The sequence below is a fragment of the Rhineura floridana genome, chromosome 1, assembly GCF_030035675.1.
Source record: "Rhineura floridana isolate rRhiFlo1 chromosome 1, rRhiFlo1.hap2, whole genome shotgun sequence".
In the NCBI taxonomy this organism is placed as follows: Eukaryota; Metazoa; Chordata; class Lepidosauria; order Squamata; family Rhineuridae; genus Rhineura; species Rhineura floridana.
Genome location: NC_084480.1, coordinates 163,292,774 through 163,311,214, shown reverse-complemented (window position 1 = coordinate 163,311,214; position 18,441 = coordinate 163,292,774). Strand labels below are relative to the sequence as shown.

Sequence of the window (18,441 nt, the reverse complement as noted above, 5' to 3'; positions counted from 1 at the left end):
CCCAACTTCTGATTCCTTTTGTCAACCCCTCTGTTCCCTTCACCAGGATAGAAGTGAGAACTCCCACAGAAAACAATGTTCAAATCCAGGATTTTTATATAGTTGTGATTGGGCAGCTGTGTGTCTTTTTTTCCTCCTCTCCTTCCCCCCCGTCCCCCAAGGAGGCAGCAAAGGCAGGAGTTCCTGTTGATGTTTAATGTGAACCTGGAAGTTCTCTCTACGGACAATGAGTTACTATTTTCTTATCTCTGTGCCTTCAATCCTGGAAGCTCACAGGTCTTTGTTTTCAAATTTCACTTTCTAATTTTTTAAATTTAAACTACAGACTTCTATACTTCTAGGGAGTAGAAGTAGGAAGTCTCTCAAGTATTTAGCATCCACTGCCTTATTCTTGGATGGCCCCATTTTGCTTCCAAACTGATTTGCACTTAGTCATCCAATTTTGCTGTTAGAAGGAATGGGTTTCTGGTGAGATGATTTTGACTGCAACCCAGTACATGTCTGTTCAGAAGTAAGCTCCTCTGGGTTTAGTGGGACTTACTCCCAGGTAAGTGTGTATTGGATTGCAGCCTTAGTGGGGCATTGGTTAACACTGAACTCCAAGTCACTTCTGTGTGAAAGTTTGTAATGAGGTGCTGTTGATGTCTTTCAAATACGTGTTTCAGTGACTCATGGTGCAGCAGAGTGAAGACATTCATAGTGCAAGGTGAAATTCCGCAAGCAATTTAAGAGCTGATTTATTATTAGGGATAATTTTGTTTTGTAAATCATACTATACTTTTATCTGCTGCTCGTTTTTAACCTGATTAATCCTACCTGCCATTCTGTCTGATTTATAACCTGAATGTTTTGCTCATTTTTTACAAAAATCCTGAAGTCATCCACGTTAGGGTTTTTTTTGGGGGTGGTGGTGGTTGTTGTTAAAATGGGAAGGGGAGCATAAAAATATTTCTATAAATAACTTTAAAAAACTATTTCCATCTTCCATTCAATTTCAGGAAATATGTTTCCAACAATTGGGGATGTCCACTTAGCACCATTCACAGATGAGCAGTTGTACATGGAACAATTCACAAAAGCCAACTTTTGGTAAGTCTCTTATCCTGGGAATGCAATGATATTGGCCCAGTTGCTCGACTGCTACAGTTTGTCCCACAGAAGACTGTAACTGGTTACAGTGCCTTGCAAATGTAATCAGACCCCTGACCAGTGCTCTCATATTACCGAATTACAGTTACTGAATTACATTGTAATTTCGTTCTACATAATATTTTATTTTGAAACACTGAAACTCAAAATCAATTATTTTAAGGTGACATTGGTTTTATGTTGGGAAATGTTTTTAAGAAACATAGAAAACTGAAACATGTTGCTTGCATAAGTATTCAACACCCCCCCCACACACACACATTAATTTTTGGTAGAGCCACCTTTCACTGCAATAACAGCTTTAAATCTTTTGGGGTAGGTATTACCAGCTTTGCACACAGTGTTGGAGGGATTATGGCCCATTCTTCTTGGCAGATTCGCTCCAGGTCATTCAGGTTGGTTGGATGTTGCTTGTGTACCACAATTTTCAAATAGAGCCACAGATTCTCAATGGGATCGAGATCAGGACTTTGCCACTGTAGGACATTCACCTTTTTGTTCTTGAGCCACTCTGATGTTGCTTTGGTCTTGTTCCTGGGATCATTGTCCTGCTGAAAAGTGAATTTCCTCCCACGCTTCAGTTTTTTAGTGGACTGAGGCAGGTTCTCTTGCAGTATTTCCCTGTATTTTGCTCCATCCATTCTTCCTTCAATTTTAACAAGATGCCCAGTCCCTGCTGATGAGAAGCCTCCCCACAGCATGATGCTGCCACCACCATACTTCACTGTAGGGATGGTGTGTCTTGAGGCATGGGCAGTGTTAGGTTTGCGCCACACATAGTGTTTTGGGTTTTGACCAAAAAGCTCTATCTTGGTCTCATCTGACCACAGAACCTTTTCCCACATCACAGCTGGGGCACTCCCATGCTTTCTGGCAAACTTCAGACATGCTTTCAGATGGTACATTTTGAGTAACAGCTTCTTTCTTGCCACCCTCCCATACAGGCCAGTGTTATGCAGAGCTCTTGATATGGTTGACTGATGCACCATTACTCCTAGCCACCGAACTGTGTAGCTCCTTCAAAGTGATTGTTGGCCTCTCTGTGCCTTCTCTCATAGGTCTTCTTCTTGTTTGAGCACTGAGGTTTGAGGGACGGCCTTTTCTTGACAGTGTCTGGGTGGTGTGATGCCGCTTCCACTTCCTGATTATTGATCCAACTGTGCTCACTGGGATACCCAAACACTTGGATACTAGTTTGTACCCTTTTCCTAATCTATGCATTTGTATTGCATTATCTCTCACTTCTGTGGAATGCTCTTTGGTCTTCATTTTCCTTCAGATCCACAGCCTGACCAATGATCCTTCAGCAGTGGGATTTTTATCCTTACAATGTGACAGCAACTTTAATGGTTGACAGGAGGAGGCCAATGGTAAGGTAACTGTGTCCTCAACAGGGCAATTTCTTTCCGCTGTGTAAACTGGTGGGTTCCACAGCACAGAGGTTGAATACTTATGCAAGCAACATGTTTCAGTTTTTTATGTTTCTTACAAACATTTCCCAACACAAAACCAATGTCACCTTACAAGAATTGATTTTGAGTTTCAGTGTTTCAAAATAAAACATCATACAGAATGAAATTACAATGTACTACTTGTAATTCAGTAATATGAAAGCATTGGTCAGGGGTCTGAGTACTTTTGCAAGGCTCTGTATGTACCAAACTGCAATGTTTCGTTCAGGCTCAGGTTTGGGTAGACCTCAGCAGCACCTATTGTTTTAATTATCTTTAGTTAGATAGCAGCTGACAACCCTCTCTGGTCCTCTGCAGTGTAATTCCTCTCTTTCCAAAATATATTCTTTGGGAGGAGACTGATCTTTACCCCCCCCCCCCCGCAGCAGTGTCTCCTTCGGTACCCAATCCCTCCCAGGTCACCCAGCCTGCTGTGTCTTGTTTTTCAGGTATCAGCCATCCTTCCATGGAGTAGACTTGTCAGCACTTCGGGGTGCAGCAGTAGATGAATATTTCAGGCAGCCTGTTGTGGTAAGTCTTCCCCTATAACTTGGCAGAAGCTGAAAATCTTTGTGGTGGTAGGAACATAGTGAGGAGAAAGGATGTAATGTGATTGAAAGCTATCCCCAGCCCTAGGAGCCTTCCTAAGGGTGCCGCTGACAAAAGAAACTGCAAGGGGATTTTATGGCTTTTGGGGTCAGGTAATCAAAGTGTGTGTATGTGGTCATGTGTGAGAAAGGAGCTGCTAGGCTGGCTACTTACTCACAAGTAACTCAGTCAGTAATCGGCCCAGATGGGCTGCAGCTGGGTAAGGGTGGCACTGATAAGAAGCCACATGCTTCCAGCCGCCTCCTGATGGTTGATAAGCCCCTGAGGGAGTCATGGGATGGGGGAAGGATGAAGGGAACTGGTGGGGAGCAGTAGATCAGGTTATCTACCTTGCAGGGCTTCTTGAATCTGACCGGAGGACAGAGACGGGGGAGTGCAACTGGTGCTTCCGAAAGAAGCAAGGAGCAGCTGCTTTAAGTTTCTGCCTCCTGGAACTGGCTCCATCATCCTTGGGGCTACTTTTGGTGTGTGAAGGCTGTTGTGCTGCCTTTAGTACGTTGTGTTTTTGTGCTAGGGGAGAACTCTTTCCATCTTGCCTCCTCTGATCCTCTGCTGCCTAGAGATAGATAACTGGGAGGGGAGTTGCCTTAAGAGTCAGGATGCCCTTGCTTGGCTGAAGATATGGAATGCTAGTGAGAAGACTCCCTTTCTGTTGTGGGAGGGTCAGCTGTCTGAAGTGCCTTGTATTTATCGTGCCCTTTCATTTGTGGTTAGAGTTGGGGTCCTGCTGGCTGGATCACATCTGAACAAAAGTGGGGCTTTTAGCTGGACATCTTGGATGTGTGCATGCCTAAGGGTCATTCAGTTTTGTTCTTTTTCTCTTTGGTGCTAGTTTGATGTGGGTGAGCTATCTTACTCTTAGGTCTCTTAACAGCAGCTGTTGAATTATTTGCTTAATATGAGTATAATGTTGATGTTACTGGTGTTGTATATTAATTGACATTAGTATGTTGCATGCTAATTTAAATTATTGTTGAAATGTCAATGGTAAGTTGTAGTTTATAATCTTGATTTTGTTATAGCTTATTGTACTTAAATTGCCAGTTCGCTGAACCACTTTGAGCACAAGGTTTACTCGGGAAATACGTTTCTGTTTAAAGTATGAGTAAGCTATGATGGAAAGTCTAGAAACTCAGCCCACGTGATTTTGCACATCTTCAGGCCCCTATGGGCTGGAAGTGTGTTCTGTGTCATTGGAGTTTTAGTTTGGGAAAAAGGCAATTTTTTTGGTTACTTTACAAACCCCTTCCTGTTGTTGTTGAATAGACATTGCTTCCCAAGCTTAGCATCTAAATGATAATTATCTTCTAAATTCTAAGTGGATCCAAGCAAGGCCCATACACACACCGCCAAACTCCTTTATTGGAGTAATCATCCTGGTTCTATTTGCTCAACTGCAACCTGCTGGAGCAGAAAGGAAAACACAATCCATGACTGAAGAACACAAACTCAAAACTATAATTGAAACAAATATACAGTTTATTGATGTACGGAGCTTAATGGTATTATGGGATTGATCAAAAATAAAACAAAGATAATACTTTGACATTATAGCAATAACTTGGAAACTATTTTAAAGTGATGTGATATATGTATTTGCATCAGCTAATTAAAAGAATAAAAATATGAATCATAGAATCATAGAATAGTAGAGTTGAAAGGAACCCATAAGGCCATCAAGTCCAACCCACTGCACAATGCAGGAATCCAAATCAAAGCATTCCTGACAGATGGTTGTCCAGCTGCCTCTTGAATGTCGGAGAGCCCACTACCTCTCTAGGTAATTGGTTCCATTGTCGTATGGCTGTAACAGTTAGGAAGTTTTTCCGATGTCCAATCGAAATCTGGCTTCCTGCAACTTGAGCCCATTATTACACATCCTGCACTCTGGGACGATTGAGAAGAGATCGCGGCCCTCCTCTGTGTGACAACCTTTCATGTACTTGAATAGTGCTATCATATCTCCTCTCTTCTCTTCTCTAGGGTAAACATGCCCAGTTCTTTCAGTCTCTTCTCATAGGGCTTTGTTTCCAGTCCCTTGATCATCCTTGTTGCCCTCCTCTGAACCTGTTCCAATTTGTCTGCATCCTTCTTGAAGTGCGGAGACCAGAACTGGACGCAGTATTCAAGATGAGGCCTAATCAGTGCTGAATAGAGGGGAACTAATACTTCACGCAATTTGGAAACTATACTTCTGTTAATGCAGCCTAATATATAGCATTTGCCTTTTTTGCAGCCACATCACACTGTTGGCTCATATTCAGCTTCTGATCAGTGACAATTCCAAGTCCTTCTCACTTGTCGTATTGCTGAGCCAAGTATCCCCCATCTTATAATTGTGCATTTGGTTTCTTTTTCCTAAGTGTAGAACTTTGCATTTATCCCTGTTGAATTTCATTCTGTTGTTTTCCAGCCTATCAAGGTCCCTTTGAATTTCCTTTCTGTCTTCCACGGTATTAGCTGTGCCCCCCAATTTTGTACCATCTGCAGATTTGATAAGCATGCTCTGTACCTCCTCATCCAAGTTGTTAATAAAAATGTTGAAGGGCACTGGGCCCAGGACCAAGCCCTGTGGTACCCCACTTGTTACTTCCGCCCAGTTTGAGAAGGAATCATTGATAAACACTCTTTGAGTACGATTCTGTAGCCAGCTATGGATCCACCTGATAGTTGTTCCATCCAGCCCACATTTAGCTAGCTTGCTATCAGAATATCATGGGGCACTTTGTCAAAAGCTTTGCTGAAGTCGAGATATATTATGTCCACAACATTCCCACAGTCTACAAGGGAGGTATCCGATCAAAAAATGAGATGAGATTAGTTTGGCAGGATTTGTTCTTCATAAATCCATGTTGGCTCCTAGTAATCATTGCATTGTTTTCAAGGTGCTTACAGATTGACTGCTTTATAATCTGCTCCAGAGTTTTTCCAGGGATTGATGTTAGGCTGACTGGTCTGTAGTTCCCCAGTTCCTCCTTTTTGCCCTTTTTGTAGATAGGGACAACATTAGCTCTCCTCCAGTCATCCGGCACTTCACCAGTCCTCCATGATTTTGTAAAGATAATAGAGAGCGGTTCTGAGAGTTCTTCAGCCGGTTCCTTCAATACTCTAGGATGTAGTTTATCGGGCCCTTGAGATTTGAACTCATTCAAAGTGATTAGGTATTCCTTGACCATTTGTCTATCAGTCTCAAGCTCCAGTCCTGCCCCTTCTACTTCATGTTTCCTGGGAGGGTCATAGACCCTTTTTTGGGACAAGACTGAGCCAAAGCAGGAATTGAGGACTTCTGCCTTTTCTTTGTCATCTGTTATCATTTTGCCATCTTCAGTGAGTAGCTGTGCCACCATTTCTTTTCTCTGTCTTTTCACTGTCTTGCCTGAAGAAAGCTTTTTTGTTGCTTTTAGCATCTCTCGCTAACCTCAGCTCATTCTCAGCTTTAGCCTTCCTGATGCCATCCCTGCAATTCCGTGATACCTGCCTGTACTCTTCCTTTGTGGCCTGGCCTTCTTTCCACTTCCTGTATGTGTCCTTTTTTGTTTTTAGGTCATCTCTAAGCTTTTTGTGAAGCCACATTGGCTTCTTCTGCTGTTCCCCCCCCCCCTTTTTTTCTTTGTTGGAATTGCTTGCCATTGCACTTTTAGAATTTCTTTTTTTAGCAACTCCCACCCATCTTAGACTCCTTTTCTCATTTGGGTCACTTGCCATGGAACCTTCTTTATCATTGTTCTGACTTTATTAAAACCGGCTTTCCTGAAGTCCAGAGTGCGTGTACGGCTAGTCTCAGCTTTTGCTTCTGTTAAAATCAAGAATTCAAGCATGGTGTGGTCACTTTCCCCAGAGTTCTGATAACTGCCACTTCACCCACCAAGTCATCTCTGTTGGTTAGAATCAAGTCCAGGATAGCTGATCTTCTGGTTGCTTCCTCCACTTTCTGTAGGAGAAAGTTATCTCCAACACAAGTCAGAAATTTCTTGGAGGGACCGTGTTTGGCAGAATTTGTCTCCCAACAGATATCGGGATAATTGAAGTCCCCCATTATTACTACATCATGCCTCCTTGGCAATTTACTTTTCAAAAGTTACATTCTCGTCTTCTCCTTGATTGGGTGGTCGGTAGTAGACCCCAAGCACCACATTTCTTTTATTACTTGCTCCATTAATTTTAATCCAGATACTGTAAGTGGAGCTACCAAGCTCATCTTCCTGTATTTCTGTGCAGGGCTATATATTTTTAACATATAGCACAACTCCACCTCCCTTTTTATTCCTTCTGTTCTTTTTGAACAAGTTATGTCCTTCAGTTGCTGTATTCCAGTCATGGGAGTCGTCCCACCCAGTTATACCTATAAAGTTGTAATTACCCTACTGTATTAAGAGTTCAAGTTCATCCTGCTTGTTTCCCATGCTTTGCGCATTAGTATACAGATATCGAAGACCATGTGATTTATGGCTTCGCTTCCTTACTACATTTTTCTGAGGACTGTTAGTGGGCCTTATTAGAGCCTGTCTCTCTGTTCCCATTACTGTGCACAAGCCTTCATCAGTCGTTACCACCAAGTTTGTCTCCCTCCCCCTTAGGATTCAGTTTAAAGCCCTCCTGGTGAACTTCTCTATGCTGTGGCCAAACACATTATTCCCATATATAAATATAAATTCTTCCCATATATAAATATAAATAAACTATAAAAATAAATAATATATTTTCCTCCAAAACTCCCTCCAGCTCACTACTTGTATATTATTACTCCTACGTTTCCTAGAATATTAGATAAAAGAAAGAGATCGTTACCTATGAGCGGGTAGGCGTGAAGCCTTCAGCTTGGCAAAACATACAAACGCAGGACAGCAGAGCAGATAGCAGCAAGAAAAGAAGAAAAAGTAATCCAAAGGCAATCCCCCCCCCAGCAAAAGCTTTTTCCTAAAATGTAAATACATCCCTTCATATCAACCAGCAAACTTTGATTAGGAAGTTGGAATTATCCAATAATTGAACATGAATTTTAATAATTGTGGGTGGAACCCCACAACACATAGGCCATGAATTGCTATAATCTGCCTAGGAGGGCGACAAAATGAGACCCTGAGGTCCTGGCCTCAGTGATTTTCCAAGCAGTGCCCTTTCACATAGTGTCAGCTCAACACACATACGTTAAACTTAAGATATTGTTTTGACTGTTGGGCAGCTATGTGCCAACGTCTTATCAGAAGCTCTTCTCTGGCAGCAGAAAGTGCAGTGTTCACAGAACTAGAAGTAGCCTTCAACCAGAAATGACACACACGGCATGACATTGTCATCCATCTTAATTCATCATGGCTTCACTCTGGGTGCTCTATTCTGTGCATCCACTTCTAACCTGATTGCTATGTGCAAATGTATAGGATCCAACAATGACCCTATTAACACTAAACTCTCCAGTAATTGTCCTTCTGCCACAGTGTAACCAGGGAAGAATAGATGAGGAGTCCTTCAACCAAGGCTTCACCCCAGAGATTCAGGCTGCAACTCCTGATGCCATGGCTCTGGCCAATAATTGTGCACAGCCCATGGATCAGTGCTAGATGAATTATTCTGCTGTAGTAACCTGGAGTTACTTGACTTCTGTGGTAAACTTTAAAGCCATTCCCAGGCCCATAAAACAGAAGCTCTAGCAAGATCGGGGCTCTAATAAGTAATATCTCTTCAACATCTTCTGAACCTCAGGGTAGTACAGAACATTCTGGAAGAGAACATTTTCCCGTCTTAAGAGTGGCAATGGAAACTTGTCTACCATTCACCTGATCTTGCTTATCAAGCCTCATGTACTTGGCTCAACTGCAGGGGTCTATGATAACATTGCATGTTCTCGATTGCATGGGTGAAGTTTCATGGGTGAAGCTTTATTCTAGGCCTCCACAATACTAGATCCCCCTCAATGAGTCTCTGTAAATAGTGATCCCTTAGGAGATTCAACTCTTACTCTCTTGGTGGTGGGTTAAGTGTCCCTGCCCTAGCAACCAAGTGTCAAGGCAGCAAAGTGAGTTCAGCACCAGGCCAGGGTGGCCGGGGCATACCACTCTGACCCTGAGCTGAACAAAATCTAAGCTTTCAATAAAGTACCAAATAAACTACAAAAAATATTACGTAGATAGGAAGCCAGCAGGGGTGTGGGGGCTTTACAGAGTTTTGCGCTATACATCACATATACGACTGTCGTCCTGTTGGACAGAAGTCAGGGGTGTGCTCTTGGTGCAATGAGCTCCTGGGTCTCTGGAAACAACTTTGTTTTCTTGAGGCCAAGGTTGGCTGGCTTGGAAAAGCTGAGAGAGGCCTCATGCACCAGACTGTTTGCCTTCAGGGACATTATAACTGTGTCCCACTCCCAGGATGATAGCTCCCCTGCTATCATGGAGAATGAGGGCCTTGGGGAAGGAGAGTGTCACTCTGAGGAAGAGGGAAACAATCCCTTAGAAGAGTCTCATTCCTTGGGGGAAAGAGCAGATACCCTCTTGTGCCATGGATACTTCTCTGGGGGGTGGAGGGATTCTGGCTGTGGATGATTTGATCATTAGGGACATAGATAGTGGGGTGTGTGATGGGCGTACAGACTGCAGGGTGATTTGCCTGCCTGGTTATGGATGTTGCTTGTCATCTAGATAGCTTGGTAGGTAGTGCTGGGGAGGAGTCAGTGGTCATGTTGCACGTTGGCACCAATGACATGGGGGAATGTAGTCATGAAGTTCTCGAAGAATGTTGCTAGGTAGGATGTTAAGTTCATGGTTCTAGCTTTGGTGTACAAAGCCCTATACAGCTTTGGATCAGGATACCTGAAAGATCGTCTTATCCCTTATATACCCAGCAGATCACTAAGCACTGCAAGTGAGGGCCTCCTGCAGATACTGTCTTATGAGGTCTGTATCGGAAGCAGACCTTTAGTGTAGTGGCCCCCCAACCTTTGGAATTCCCTCCCCTTAAATATTAGACAGGCACCATCTCTGTTATCTTTTCGGTGCCTACTGAAGACCTTCCTCTTTCAACAAGCCTTTTAAGCAGAGACCTTATCCTAGTTTGTGTTTGTGTTGGAATTGCTTTTTAATATGTTTTTAAAGCTTTTAAAAAATGTTTTAAAAGTGTTTTGTTGTAATATATGTTAGTCTGTTTTTATGATGTTTGAGAGTGTTTTTAGTGCTTTTGTTTGCTGCCCTGAGCTTCTACTGGGAGGAAGGGCGGGATATAAATCAAATAAATAAATAAAAAATGTTGAAAGCCAGGACCTCCACGGTAGCTTTCTCTGAAATGCTACCAGTTGCATGCACAGGGCCAGGTAGACAGCACAGTTTTGTAGTCTCAATATTTGGATGAGATTATGGTGGCGGGAGGAGGGGTTTGGATTTGTTAGGTACTGGGGAACATTTTGGGAGAAGCTGGGCCTTTACAAAAGGGACAGGTTCCACTTGACGTGGGATGGAACCAGACTGCTGGCACTTAAAATAAAAAAGGTGGAAGCTTTTAAACTGTTTGAGGGGGGAAAGCCAACAGAACCTAAGGAGGGTCTGGTTTGAAACAAATCTCCTCCCTGAGAGATTTCTAACAAAAATATCTAACTTGTCCCTCAAATCTGCCTCCATATCTGAGGACTGGAAGTGGCCAATGTAACACCAATCTTTAAAAAGGGATCCAGGGGGGATCCCAGAAATTACAGGCCAGTTAGCTTTAACGTCTGTCCTGGGAAAACTGGTGGAAAGCAGTGTGAAAGAAATTTTTTTATTATGTGCCTTCAAGTCAATTATGACTTATGGCGACCCTATGAATCAGCGACCTCCAAGAGCATCTGTCATGAACCACCCTGTTCAGATCTTGTAAGTTTAGGTCTGTGGCTTCCTTTATGGAATCAATCCATCTCTTGTTTGGCCTTCCTCTTTTTCTACTCCCTTCTCTTTTTCCCAGCATTATTGTTTTTTTGAGTGAATCATGTCTGCTTATTATATGTCCAAAGTATGATAAGCTCAGTTTCATCATTTTAGCTTCTAGTGACAGTTCTGGTTTAATTTTTTCTAACACCCAATTATTTGTCTTTTTCGCAGTCCATGGTATGCGCAAAGCTCTCCTCCAACACCACATTTCAAATGAGTTGATTTTTCTCTTACCCCCTTTTTTCACTGTCCAACTTTCACATCCATACATAGAAATCGGGAATACCATGGTCTGAATTATCCTGACTTTAGTGTTGCATTTGAGAACCTTTTCTAGTTCTCTCATAGCTGCCCTCACCAGTCCTAGCCTTCTTCTGATTTCTTGACTATTGTCTCTACTTTGGTTAATGACTGTGCCGAGGTATTGATAACCCTTGACAAGTTCAATGTCCTCATTGTCAACTTTAAAGTTACATAAATCTTCTGTTACTACTTTAGTCTTTTTGACGTTCAGCTATAGTCCTGCTTTTGTGCTTTCCTCTTTAACTTTCAGCAGCATTCTTTTCAAATCATTACTGGTTTCTGCTAAGAGTATGGTATCATCTGCATATTTTAAATTATTAATATTTCTCCCTCCAATTTTCACACCTCCTTCATCTTGGTCCAATCCCGCTTTCCGTATGATATGTTCTGCGTATAGATTAAATAAATAGGGTGATAAAATACACCCCTGTCTCACACCCTTTCCAATTGGGAACCAATTGGTTTCTCCATATTCTGTCCTTACAGTAGCCTCTTGTGCAGAGTATAGGTTGCGCATCAGGACAATCAGATGCTGTGGCACCCCCATTTCTTTTAAAGCATTCCATAGTTTTTCATGATCTACACAGTCAAAGGCTTTGCTGTAATCTATAAAGCACAGGATGATTTTCTTCTGAAATTCCTTGGTCCGTTCCATTATCCAACGTATGTTTGCAATATGATCTCTGGTGCCTCTTCCCTTTCTAAATCCAGCTTGGACGTCTGGCATTTCTCGCTCCATATATGGTAAGAGCCTTTGTTGTAGAATCTTGAGCATTACTTTACTTGCATGGGATATTAATAGTGAAAGACCAAGCCAAATCTAGGCTCTCTTCAATGAAACTGATTTTCTAAATCTATTTCAGTTAGGGTTCAGACCCAGTTTTGGCACTGCTTTGGTTGCCATGTATGATGACCTATGTCAGGAGAAAGATAGCGAGAGTGTGTCCCTATTAATCCTCTTTGATGTCTCAGCGGCTTTTGATACCATGATATTCTCCTGGAGCAGCTGTCTGAGTTGGAGGTGGATGGCACTTCTTTGCAGTGGTTCCGGTCCTACTTGGAGGGTTGTTCTCAGAGAGTGATGCTTGGGAGGTATTGTTTGGCTCCATGAAGCCTCCAATGTGGGGTTCTGCAGTGTTCGATTCTATCTTCCATGCTATTTAATATGTGTATGAAACTACTGAATGGGGTCATTCAGGGATTTGAAGCAAGTTGTCAGCAATGTGCTGATGACACACAATTCTGTCTCTCCTTTACATCTCCAGTTGTGTCAACCCATTTTCTTTGCCCCCTCCAATCCGCCCCTTCCCCCTCCTCCTCCCCCATGGTCAGTTTTACCTATCCAAACCATGATTGCATAGGAGTAAATCCCATTGAACTCAATAAGCATATAAATGATTAGACCTGCCTTTTCCCTCCTTCCCTCCTCATCTCCCTTCCTCCTCCCCTCTTCCTTCTTCCTCCTCCCCTGCCAACTCCAGCCCTCCGTCCCTCCCCCCAGTCAGTTTTAAGGTGCTGGACTACAACCTGGGAGACCAGGGTTCAAATCCTCACACAGCCATGAAGCTCACTGGGTGACCTTGGGCCAGTCACTGCCTCTCAGCCTCAGAGGGAGGCAATGGTAAAACACCTCTGATTACCACTTACCATGAAAACCCTATTCATAGGGTCGCCATAAGTTGGGATCAACTTGAAGGCAGTCCAAGCATGATTGCATGGGAGTAAATCCCACTGAACTTAATAAACATGCAAATGATCAAACTTGTCCTCCTCCCCCTGCCCTTCCTCCCTTCCCTTCTCCTCCTCCCATCCCCTGTGGTCAGTTTCACCTATCCTAAGCATGATTGCAGGGGAGTAAATCCCACTGAACTCAATAAGCATGTAAATGATCAATCCGTTCTCAGCAAACTTGAACTGGATCCCATTTCTTACCAGGGCTGTGGAGTCGGTATGTCAAACCTTTGACTCCGATTCCTCTATTTTTCTACTGTCCGACTCCTTCATAAATGGCAAATATATATTAATGTATTAATATTAATATTAAAATATTAATTTTATTTTAAAGTGAGTCCGTACATTTTTACCGACTCCGACTCCACCCAAAATTGCTTCCGACTCTGACTCCACCCAAAATTGCTTCCAACTCCACGACTCCGACTCCACAGCCCTGTTTCTTACCTCCTGGATTAAAAAGGCAGAGAAATTCACTAACAGGAAAAAAAACCTTGTGGTTTAAGAACGTACCTATAGCCCACAGGTATTTCTATCCAACTTTAAAAAGCAGGGATATTGGGCAGCTATAGTGAATGCACCAGGGGAGAAGGAGACCTGACCTCCTCTCTGAGATATTGGACTGCCCTACAAATTTTATTTATTTATTTATTTATTTATTATTTATTTATTTCAAAAATTTATATACTGCTCTAGTTCCGAAACTCAGAATTCAGAGCGGTGAACATTAAAAAACAGAGATAATACAAAAACAGCATAATAGAATACCTAAAAACAAATAAGTAAATTAATACTCAAAAGTTCGACAGCAATCTCACTTCAAACATTAAAAGCTAGTTGAAACAGGTATGTTTTAATCCGCCAACGGAATTCAATGAGAGACGAGGAACGTCGTATCTCAGATGGTAAATTATTCCAAAGAGTAGGGGCTATGACTGAGAAGGCCTTCCTCCTGGTGTTCATTTGGCGGATCATGAAAGTTGAGGGGATAATAAGAGTGCTTTCAGAAATCGATCTCATAGGGCGATAGGTTTTGAATTCAACGAGACGGTTTGTCAAATATACCGGTGCCAGTCCGTGAAGAGCCTTAAACGTTAGAACCAGAATCTTAAACTGATGTCTGGAGCTAATAGGGAGCCAGTGAAGATGGTAAAGAAGAGGTGAAGTATGAACCCGAGGACCAGTTTTAGTGATCATCCTCGCGGCCGCTCTTTGTACCTGCTTGAGCGGTCGAAGTGCTCTAGCAGAAAGGCCAACATATAAAGAATTACAATAGTCCAGTCGAGAGGTTACTAAGGCCTGAGTTACTTTCATTAATTCTGATGTTCCTAAAAATGGGTGGAGTTGACGGACCAGTTTTAGTTTTGCAAATGTGGCTCTAGACACGGCTGCAACCTGGGGTTCAAAGGTTAGGGCTGAGTCCAAGATTATACCTAAACTAAATTTGTCAAAATGCAAACACAATTGGGGTTGGTCTTTCACAGTCCAATCCACTTCCTGTGTAGCTTGGAAGAATTTGGTAGCATGTGCCTCTGAGCATATGGTGAGTGGTGGCAACACCTGCAGTCAGCCCAAATAATAGAAAGAAGACATGTGCTGTGCTGATCTTGTTTTAGCAGGGAGGAAGCAACATTATTAAGATAGTCACTTTAAATATGTCTAATTTATTTTGCAATTTTAGTGAAGTTTCCTATAGGAAATAATTTTCTTTTGTTTCTGTGAATATGTGAAATACAGTAACACTTTGCAAAATTTACCCCCAAAAAATCCAAAAATAATTGTGGAATAATGACACTGACTTCTGCAGAATAGTCTCCAGTGGACATGAGGAGTGTCTCAGTTTGCACAAGATAAAACAGTGGGAGGTGGAATATATTCTAGCAAAATTCTAGGTGTGCTGTATGTTTTTAATTGACTGTGCCCACCTTGCCTTAAATGAAGTGGTTTAAACATAGCAGGCTGAAAACATGCATCCTGTTTTCCCAACAGCTAGAGTCATTGCTGAAGTAGCAACATATTGGAATCAGTCTGATTTTTCATCAAACTGCAGTTTCAGATTCAACTGTTAATGCACCCAAAATAGAAATAGAACATAATCTCCAGTTTGAAACACAAAAGGCTATCTTCACCATCATATGACATTGACCAATACAAAGCCCTTGAAATTAATAAAAATAAATTTGACAGATTTCTAGGATGAATAATGAGGGAAATAAAATTTTCTAGATTAGATTCTCCGTAGAAACAGTAATAACACAGGAAAGAAGCGAAGTAAGAAGAACACCAGCAAACACAAAACTATAATTCTCCATCTTTGGAGATGGCAGGTATTGCCATCACTCACTATATATAGGCATGTTGAATTTATATATGTGTACGTGTGTGTGTGTATTAATCTTTTACTATTAATTTTTATTAACTGTAAGTCACTTTGAGTGCACCTATTTGTGTAGAAAAGCAACTTAACAAATTTAATACAATAAAGAAGCAAAGAACAAAGAGCATGGCTTCTGCAAGGATAAGTCTTTTCTCACCAACCTATTGGAGTTCTTTCAAAGTCTCAACAAGCACATAAATGGAGGTGATCCGGTTGACATAGTGTACTCGCACTTTCAGAAAGTTTTCAACAAGGTTGCTCATCAAAGACTCCTGAGTAAGCTTAGTCATGGAATAAGAGGAGAAGCCCGCTTGTGGCAGGACGTGGCTAGGAAACGGAAAGCAGAGAGTAGGAATGAATAGATAGTTCTCCCAATGGAAGGATGTAGAAAGCGGAGTTCCCCAAGGATTGGTATTGGGACCTGTGCTTTTTAACTTGTATAGAGGTGATCTAGAGCAACCTTTCCCCACCAGTGTGCCTCCAGATGTTGTTTGACCACAACTCCCATCTTTCCTGGCCATTGGCAGTGCTGGCTGCGGCTGATGGGAGTTGTGGTCCAACAGCATCTGGAGGCACACCGGTTGGGAAAGGCTGGGCTAGAGTTCGGGGTGAGCAGTGAGGTGGTCATGGTTGCTGCTATTACTAAATTGTTCAGGGTTGTTAAAACCAAAAGGGATTGTGAAGAGCTCCAGAACGACCTCTTCAAACTGAGTGAATGGGTGGCAAAATGGTAAATGCAATTCACCGAAAACAAGTGTAACATTGTGCATATTGGAACAAAAATCTTAATTTCACATACACGCTCCTGGGGTCCAAACTGGTGGTGACTGACCAGGAACAAGTCATAGTGGGTAGCTGAGTGAAGATGTCGACCCAGTGTGTGGCAACTGTGAAAAAGTCAAATTCCATGCTAGGAATCATTAGGAAAAGTATAAAAAATAAATCTGCTGACATCATAATGCCATTATACAAATCTATGGTGTGGCCACATTTGGAATACTATGTACAGTTCTGGTCTCTACCTCAAAAAGAACATTTTGAACCAGAAACGGTTCAGAAAAGGGCACCCAACCTGATCAAGGGGATGGAGCGACTTCCCAATGAGGAAAGGTTGCAGCGTTTGAGGCTTTTTAGTTCAGAGAAAAGACAAGTAAGAGGAGACATGATAAAAATGTATAAAATTATGCATGGCATGTAGAAAACGGATAGAGAAAAGTTTTTCTCCCTCATAACACTAGAACTTGTGGACATCCAGTGAAGTTAAATGTTGGAAGATTCAGGACAGATAAAAGAAAATACTTCTTTACACAGCACATAGTTAAACTATGAAATTTGCTCCCATGAGAAGCAGTAATGGCCATCATCTTGGATGGCTTTAGAAGAGGATAAGACAAATTCATGGTGGATAAGGCTATCAATGACTACTAGCCATGATGGCTATTCCCTGCCTCCATAGTCATAGGCAGTATGCTTCTGAAAAATGGAGGAGGAGAGAGTGCTCTTGTACTCAGGTCCAGCTTGTGGGATTTCTACAGGCATCTGGTTGGCTACTGTGTGAATGGCATGCTAGAGTAGAAGAGCCACTGGCCAGGTCTAGCAGGCTCTTTGTATGTTCTTAACATCTCTCTGGTCTAGCCTCTCTCTATGGAGTGAGTAAATACCAGGGAGCTGGTACTGTTATCTGAGGGAAGTAGATGGCTGAGTATTGTGCTGGTGGCAAGGCCTGGTTCATGCTGCTGTTTTGCATGGAAGATAGTGAGGCTGGCAACCATCTGTTTCCCGTGTGGCAGGGAAGAAAGGTACTGTTCTATTGCATGGATATAGTAAGTTGGCCTTTCTCCCCTACATTTGTCTAGGAGTGGAAATGTGTTTAGAGCAGCCCAAGTTTGTAGATTTCCACTTCCTGATCCAGCTAGAGAGTTTAAGTGATGTGCTTTTTGTCCCTAGGACACCTTTGATATCAGGATTCTAATGGCCAAATCTGTGAAATACACAGTGAACTTCTTAGATGCCAAAGAAGCGGATTTGCACAGGTAAGTTGTAAAGAAGTGGATTTGCACAGCCTTTATAGAAGGGTAGAATCATAGAATCGTAAAGGTGGAAGGGGCCTAAAAGGCCATTGAATCAAACCTGCTCAGTGCAGGAATCCAAGTTAAAGTATATCTGACAGGTGGCTGCCCAGCTGCCTCTTGAAGGCCTCCAATGTTGGAGGGGTATGTAGAGGTGTAATAATCCACATGAAAGCACAAAGGCAGTCTTTTCCCAGTCATCTTTGGGTCTGCTTGGGAGCCCAACCTTCTCCCCCTGACCCTTTAGCCAATTCAGTGTGGTGGCTTGGGAAAGGCTTGGTCTTGTTCTGGTGTGGTAGTGCAGAAGCAGAGTTGTTGGAGGATTCATAGATGGTGCTCTGCTTGCAGAAGACAGGCTCTGGGGACAGGATAGACAGAACTGGGTAAAATTGATATAAGACAGTTTCAAGCTCCAGAGGGCCAATGTACAAGAAACTGAAATGTTCATGACTTACTGATCTGTGTAGTTCCTGCCATCCATTACTGTGCTTGTTTTGTTTTCAGGGCATGTCTACTGAGTCTGTTCTTCATTCAAAGATTTATAATTTTCTTTTGAAGGCAGACAGGCCAACCAAGGCAGTTTTAAAGAAAGTTTTAAAATATATAAAAATGTCAACAATTCCAATTTAACTATTAATTTAAAAACATTAATTAAAAACCAGCAGCTAAAATTCTTCTAGCATAGTACATAAATCAAGCACAGATTAGAATAAAAATGTCTTCAAAGTTGTCTTACACAGAAGCAGTGACACAGCTATACATATTTCCCTGGGGAGAGTTCCCAAGATGTGGGGCCTCTGCTGAGAAGGTCATGTGTCTGGTATCTGACAGTTTCTATCAGTAGGCTAGAGAGGAGAGCCAAA

General features: G+C 42.2%; 1 protein-coding gene across 4 annotated transcripts in view; it reads left to right on the top strand.

Moving 5' to 3' along the window:
* Positions 1 to 18,441, top strand: part of CARM1 (coactivator associated arginine methyltransferase 1) — a 70,418-nt gene that overhangs the window by 27,593 nt on the left and 24,384 nt on the right. For all 4 annotated transcript variants that reach the window (XM_061583374.1, XM_061583364.1, XM_061583354.1 and 1 more), the window contains exons 7-9: positions 999 to 1,089; positions 3,050 to 3,131; positions 17,457 to 17,542. In XM_061583374.1, coding sequence (XP_061439358.1) covers positions 999 to 1,089; positions 3,050 to 3,131; positions 17,457 to 17,542 — 259 coding nt within the window. The remainder of the gene's footprint in view (positions 1 to 998; positions 1,090 to 3,049; positions 3,132 to 17,456; positions 17,543 to 18,441) is intronic.